Source organism: Salmo trutta, chromosome 19 (assembly GCF_901001165.1).
Source record: "Salmo trutta chromosome 19, fSalTru1.1, whole genome shotgun sequence".
Taxonomy (NCBI): Eukaryota; Metazoa; Chordata; class Actinopteri; order Salmoniformes; family Salmonidae; genus Salmo; species Salmo trutta.
Window position 1 is genome coordinate 46,870,650 of NC_042975.1, and position 7,388 is coordinate 46,878,037.

At 43.0% G+C, this 7,388-nt stretch overlaps 1 protein-coding gene across 1 annotated transcript in view; it reads left to right on the forward strand.

Annotated features, from left to right (window-relative positions):
- LOC115154814 (GDNF family receptor alpha-4-like) overlaps positions 1–7,110 on the forward strand; it is a 48,479-nt gene extending 41,369 nt beyond the window's left edge. Inside the window, exons 5-8 of the mRNA XM_029701420.1 lie at positions 2,373–2,482; positions 2,769–2,903; positions 3,358–3,509; positions 4,921–7,110. Of these exons, the coding sequence (XP_029557280.1) occupies positions 2,373–2,482; positions 2,769–2,903; positions 3,358–3,509; positions 4,921–5,115 (592 nt within the window). The 3' untranslated portion in view covers positions 5,116–7,110. The remainder of the gene's footprint in view (positions 1–2,372; positions 2,483–2,768; positions 2,904–3,357; positions 3,510–4,920) is intronic.
- Positions 7,111–7,388: the final 278 nt, after the last annotated feature.

The following is a 7,388-nucleotide window of genomic DNA, read 5'->3' on the forward strand; positions in this document are numbered from 1 at the left end:
GACATAACTTTGAAGGTTGTGCTATGTAACAGCAATATTTAGACTTGTGGATGCCACCCGTTCGATAAAATACGGAACGGTTCCGTATTTCACTGAAAGAATAAATGTTTTGTTTTCGATATGATAGTTTCCAGATTTTACCATATTAATGACCTCAGGCTCGTATTTCTGTGTGTTTAATATATGATAATTAAGCCTATGATTTGATATGCTAGAGCAGTTTGACTGAGCGGTGGTAGGCAGCATCACGCTCGTAAGCATTCATTCAAACAGCACTTTCCTGCATTTGCCAGCAGCTCTTCTCAATGCTTGAAGCACAGCGCTGTTTATGACCTCAAGCCTATCAACTCCCGAGATTAGGCTGGCAATACTATAGTGTCTATAAGAACATCCAATAGTCAAAGGTATATGAAATACAAATGGTATAGAGAGAAATAGTTCTATAATTCCTATAATAACTACAACCTAAATCTTCTTAACTGGGAATATTGAAGACTCATGTTAAAAGCAACCACCAGCTTTCACCTGTTCTGAGCAAGGAACTTAAACGTTAGCTTTTTTTCATGGCATATATTGCACTTTTACTTTCTTCTCCAACACTGTTTTTGCATTATTTAAACCAAATTGAACATGTTTCATTATTTATTTGAGACTAAATATGTTTTTATTTATGTATTATATTAAGTTAAAATAAAAGTGTTCATTCAGTATTGTTGTAAAAATCATTGTCATCAAAAATCGTCCGATTAACCGGTATCAGCTTTTTTGTGCCTCTAATAATCGGTATTGGTATCGGCGTTGAAAAATCATAATCGGTCAACCTCTATAACCTACAATAAATGGCTATTCCTGCTCTTTTCCTGCAATCTATCAAACACATATGGTATTATAGTTGTTTCTGACTGCTGGTCAGACTCGCTCAGGTGGAACAAACTTAAACTTGTGCCTTTTTTCAATGCTGATTTGAATGTCATTGAGAAAGCAGAAAGGGGTCCAAAAAAATTCTAGAAGGAATCATCTAGTTTTTCAACGTTTTTGAACTTTCAGATAGAAATGTGCTATGTAGATCAAACATGTCTCTCTGACATGTTGAATAAGGAATAACGTTGGCTTTATTCATGGGATTTACATATGCAACGTTCGAGAATGTTTTGCAACTGAACTTGGCCCTGGTAACATTACCAGTAGCCTCAATGCAAATATTTGGTGGCACAGAAAGAATGGAAAAGGGATCGCAAATCATTTATTGACTAAATTCCTCTTGCTACTACACTATATCACACTGGGGGAAGTAACTTTATTTTAAGTTTAATGTTGACCCAGTGACTCAGACTTGAGCACTTGGATCACGACTTGAGCACTGGCTCTCTGACTTCAGCCATAGGGACTCGTGACTCGAGCACAGGGGACTTGGGACTCGATTTGGACTCGAGGTTTAGTGACTCGACTACATCATTGGGCGAAACAGTCATTAACTCCAGTTCAAAGTCATTAGCCCCCGTTCTACTTTTGGACATCAGTGTGGCTGCGGCGTCTGTGGAATGCTGATAACAATGGCACGGACACAACCAAGGGATGGAGGTGCAACCCATTCCACATTGCCAATACTTTGCATCACCATCTGGTGATTGCGCTACTCTCTCTCTTTCTCTCTCTTTCTCTCTCTCTCTGCACTCCTCTGTGTCTGTTTTGTATGTAATATCTATGTAAGCTGAATTAGGAATTTACATGGCAAAATAATTCTTATATATATTTATTCTGTTGGGAAGAGAATAGGATGTTATGCAGAAAAATACTGTATGTTGGTGCATATGGATGTCAGTGATTTATGTTTACTGTAGGTTACTGAGGGAATACACATGTGATGTGACTAAAATGTGACTAAAATGAAAGGACATTTAGTTTACTAAAATGGCCCACTGTTTTCATAATTTTGACAATAACTAGACCAAGTCATTATTCAAATGACACAAATGTGACTAAGACTAAATTATACTTTAGTCAAAATGACTAAGACTAGACTAAATCTAAAAAACGGTGCCCAAATGAACACTGGTTCATAATAATGGCGCGGCACCTCTCATCATGCTTTGGATAATGTTTTTAAAATGTCTATAAAATAAACATTGCGTGTGCTAACACTAAGATTCCTAGGTGGAGGGTTATCTTTCTGTAGGCTTTCATGTGCTGTGGATTCTGCCTTTCGCTAGGTACTAAATCCCCCAAAACATAATTCTAAAGGTGCCCTCAGAAAATGACATCGCCAAGTTGCCAACCGAGTATTGGCACCTGTTTACAATTATGTTTGTCTCCCTTTGTGTGTGTTTGGGCGGGTTTGTGTGAATGTGTGTGTTGGTGTGTGTGTCTGTCAGATCTCGGCTGGCTGATTTCCAGCACAACTGCCAGCCCTCGTCCCATTCTCCCTCTGGCTGCATGAGAGAGAGTGGAGCCGTCTGCCTTAAGGCCTACGCGGGACTCATAGGTGAGCTGGAGAGGGAACAGGATCGAGGGGGTGGAAGAAATGAGATAGAGGGAAGGGATGGAAGAGGGATTAACAACACAAGCAAGGAACAATGGTAGAGAAGGAGTTCTGTGTTGACTCCAATGGCCTTATAATCAGATCATTGTTGTTAGCTCTTGCTAACCCCAGGGTACAGGTAGGCACTCATTTCATAGCCAATTGCCTTGTTTGGCTTTGGAGCAAACGTTCCAAAGTTCGTATAGAAGTCAGGCCTGCTGACACATCTCTAATCAACAACCTCCTCCAGGCACCATCATGACCCCCAACTACGTGAACAATATCAGTATGGACGTGTCCCAGTGGTGCAGCTGTGAGGGCAGTGGGAACCAGTGGCAGGACTGTCTGCGCATCCTGCACATGTTTGACAGCAACGTCTGTCTGCGTGAGTAACACTCCCTCAACCGCCTACAATGACATCCCCTAGAGGCTGCCCCAGCAATATCCCTGGTCCTGGGAGCCCACTTGAAATCAGCAGATCACACAAATAGATTAGCAGGCGCTCTGTAGCCCGGTAGACCTAGAGAGCTGCCTACTTGTTCTGTATGATACTGTATACTGTAGCCCAGCACTTAATTACAATATTGATGGACAGCAGTGTTAATTGAAACTGTTTCATTCGTGTCTGATTCCCATATCGCAACTGAGGTGAATAACTGAATGACTGCCATGCCTTAAGGGTGCAATGCCCAGTTGATTAACGCTTTCATGGCTGCTATGAATAACGGAATGTTCTGAGGACATTGGCCTCATCGGCAGTGGGTATAATGGGGATGATCATAATGCTGATGATAGTGTGGATGGTGGTGGTAATGATGATGTCTGTTGTTGCGTCTCAGGTAATGCTATCAGTTATTTGAGTGGCTCTTCCCCTCGCCCTGTGGAGAGCACGACTCTGCCACCCCGTCGCCACGCATCTGCCACCCCCTCCCCTCGCATCTTCCAGGACAAGATCAATGTCAACGTCAACGTTTTATCAGAACACAACAGTGTGAGTATAAGTACTACTGCTTAAATACTGTACAGTAACTTAAAAACAATGGTGGACAAAAAGCTTGTTCCTTGGGTTTTTCTGGAGTAGGTTCTCACTAGGATGCTCTGTGAATTGCATGATGACCTATGTAACAGTGTAGGTTCCGTCCCTCTCTTCGCCCCAACCCGGGCTCGAACCAGGGACCCTTGCACACATCAACAACTGACACCCCACGAAGCATCGTTACCCATCGCGCCACAAAAACCCTACTTCAAGTCTCAGAGCGAGTGACGTCACTGATTGAAATGCTATTAGCGCGCACCACCGCTAACTAACTAGCCATTTCACATCGGTTACACCTACAGTGTGACATGAGTGCCAACAGAGCTGCCTGAGTGTCAAAGTTCACTCACAGAACTGACCTGATATATATATACTCCCAACACATCTGACTCAACACAAGGCTCACGGTCACAGTCAACACATTACTGTGGCATTGAACAAGACCCAGCACCTCCCTTTTTACCTTTACTTCCCTTTATTTCTCCCTATCTTTCTGTCCCTTTCCCTATCTCTCTCTCTCTCTCACTGTGCGTGAGGATTAGCCGGAGGTGTTTGCAGGAGGGAGCATCAATCCTCTTGTGTTGATATTAATTTATTCACACCCATCTGTCTCCTCTCCCCCCTTTCTCTTGTCATCCTAATCCCTCTCACTCACTTTCTCCTCTCCTCCGCTACAATCCTTTACACCGTTCCAATCCCTCCCTCTCTTCTTTCCCCCTAACCTCTAAACCTCCCTCCTTCTGAGTGCAGGTTTTAGATGTTCCTCTGTAATACACTTATTTTCTTCCACTTTCTTCCTCTCACTCTGGTGATCTTATTCCGTGACCAAGACTCTCACCTTTCTTTCTAATAATAAAGATGCTGACACCTTTCGAATCGGGATTCAACACCTACATTGAAAAGCAACTTTTAACGCTGAGTTGCTTTTTTCTCTGTCAGGAGGCTCATGATAGCCTCCCTATTCCACACAAATAATGGATCGTTTTAACGAGCCTGTTTACTGCCAAGATGTTTCATATTTACAAGCAGATACACTATGGACTGACTATGTGATGGTTGATTACCTGCAAATTCCATTCGCTCTATTCAGGGGTGCAACTTTCACAGTGGACGGGCGGGACATGTCCCCCCCACATTCTGAAATTGCAATTTTGTCCGCCACCAGTTTTATCATTGGAATGTGATACAAAACAAGGCAAAGGTGTGCTTTAGGACCATGCGGACGCCTACCAAGCAGTCGGGTAGGCTGTTTGGAGTGTTTATCCGACTGGATAAAAAAAAAATGTGTGACCCCCACTTCTAAAACCAAAGGTGCGCCCCTGGCTCTGTTTGAATTCTGAATTATCACATTCCCTCTCTCTCTCAGGTGGAAGACACTGAAGAGGAAGAAGAGGAGGAAAGTCAGGAATTCAACGTTATCCCTCAATATTCTGAGAAGGAGAAGTCTAGTGTGGGCTCCGGGGCCCGAGGGGGCCATAGAGGAGTGGCAGGCCAAACAGTACCCATGCTGCCTCTGCTGCTGCTGCCCGCTGCCCTGCTGGGCTGGGGGTGTCAGGGTTAACGAGCCCCCCTACTACCTCCCTTACGCTCAGCTACAGTATCACATTCACTGGGTCACCTCCACCATGGCAATGAGATAGAATGGACAGATGGGGAGACTTAAGGCTGAGGGAAGAACGACCACAAGGAGGAAATGGACATTTCTTCTGTTTACATTACTTTCTTTATTTCTGTTTTCCTTTCTTACTTTCCAACAACTGGTCCTTTTCTGTAATCTCTATCTTTCCTCTCCTGCTCTGTCTACTTGCGGTCTGTTTTAGTAGTCATAGCTGCCCATCTCTTTGCTCCTCTCTCACATAAGTAGACATAGTTGAACAACCTGGGCCGATAAATAAGTCAATGGCTGAATTAATAAGGTCTGTCTGGATGAATCAATATGGCTGTCTGTCCGGTGCCTGTCTCGAGATTGGCTATCCAGCGCCACTCTCCCTCTTCATGAGGACCTCATCGCCCAAGGCCAGTAACAGCACCTATCTCAAAGAAAACATAACGAGTGATTGGTGGAACTATGACAGTTCATTCCTTTGATTTTTGTGCCATGCCTCACCTTTACTTTCTTCTTCGTTAACTTCCTTTCTTTCATCATCCCTTGTGGATAGGAGGGTTGTTGGGCAAGCCACTCTGTGCTTAAACCATAGAGACCTCTGTTGCACTTCCTTCCTGTCTCTATGTTGCTCTCCTTGTTTGTACCCTCTTCACCACCTCAGACTAGATGCCACAGACCTCTCCAGTTTGTACACCACTTATTCTCAGCCTTGTGGAGGAGATCTGAGAAACCCACCACAGGCACAATAATTATACCAAATTCGAATAATGACAATGGCAGAGGAAAACAACATAAGCAATAAAACATGAAATCAGATGGCTCAGCGGGCAGGTGCTGGGGCCGTCTGGATTTGAGCTCAGGGGAGAGAGGAACCAATTTACTGCTGTCTGTAGTTCACAAGTGCTTTCTATCCCTAGGTGTTGTTATAGTTTTGGAGAGACAATATCACACTTAGCTATACCTTTCCTGCCTGTGTTTGAGTAGGAGGAGATAGGAAGGGAGAGATGGGGTACTATAGAGCCTCTGGCAGCTCTGATCATTGAGCATCACATTGAGCCTCTTTCTTGCTGCCTGATAAGTCTTTTGCTGATGTTAAGGTTTTTTTCTTCTTCTTGCATTGCTCATTTTCTTGTGAACTTGCAAAATTAACTCCCACCTGAGGGGAAGTAGGTAAAGGGCTGTTGGTGATCGTTAAAGGGGGAAACTACTCTACTGTGGAATTGTGTACGTGACTTGTATTCATCGACTTCTTTCCGTTCTAGAGGGAGATGTTAGATCTGACTCATGCGCTCACAGATAATACATGATGCTAAAAAGAGATAAATATTTACAGGGCGTATTTGTGCTGCGGCTCTTTACATCATCTGCCACCAGTGAGGGGAGTCGCTGGGACTTGATCCTGAGTATTAATTAAGCAGGCAAGATGGCATTAGTGCAGCCTAGCACCATCTCCAATCTGGACAGTGACGCTCATGATGGCTGCTGTTCTTTTTTAATAGGCACTGTCATTTCTCACTGCCTGGCAATGGATCCTTATGCTAGTGATCATCAAAGTGAGTGACCGCACAAGAGATGATGTGAGAGCGACAAGCCTTGGTTTACCCACTGAAACAGCCGAAATAAATATGAGCATAAGCCGTACAAGCGAACAGCAAGAGGGAACGAGCGTGCCAACTCTAAATGTATCACGTTGGTTTTGTTTGTACAGCTGTATTCACACATTTCCCCCATGGCCAAATGGTTTTAATAATATCCAATGACGTTAGCGCTGATGTTAGTGCTGACCCATGAGGGCGCGTCTTGAGGTCGGTTCGGTTTCGAATCGATTATTTTAAAAATAATCACGGTTTTCGATTTCGGTTTCAAAAATGTTTTTTTTTACATATTAAATGCACCATGCATTATGTGGGTTGAATTCAGTAACACAGAATAAAAAGTCAAACAAAAGTCCCATGGTGGTAGTGACTGTCCATTAATGCTTATCACTTATTAACCATCATTTATTCACATTACTTTGCTTCAAAACAATATTTTGTTTTATTTAATGGTTTTATTATTTAATTCCAAGTCATCATCTCATTTCTATAGAGCTGCCGCCTATGCTGTCTGACAAAATCACTCTTTTAGTAATTCTTCAAAGTAAATAAGGCATACTTTTATGACTGCTGAATACCAACTATCAATCACTTAAATCATGTATTTTCATGTAGAGATACCTCACAAAGTAA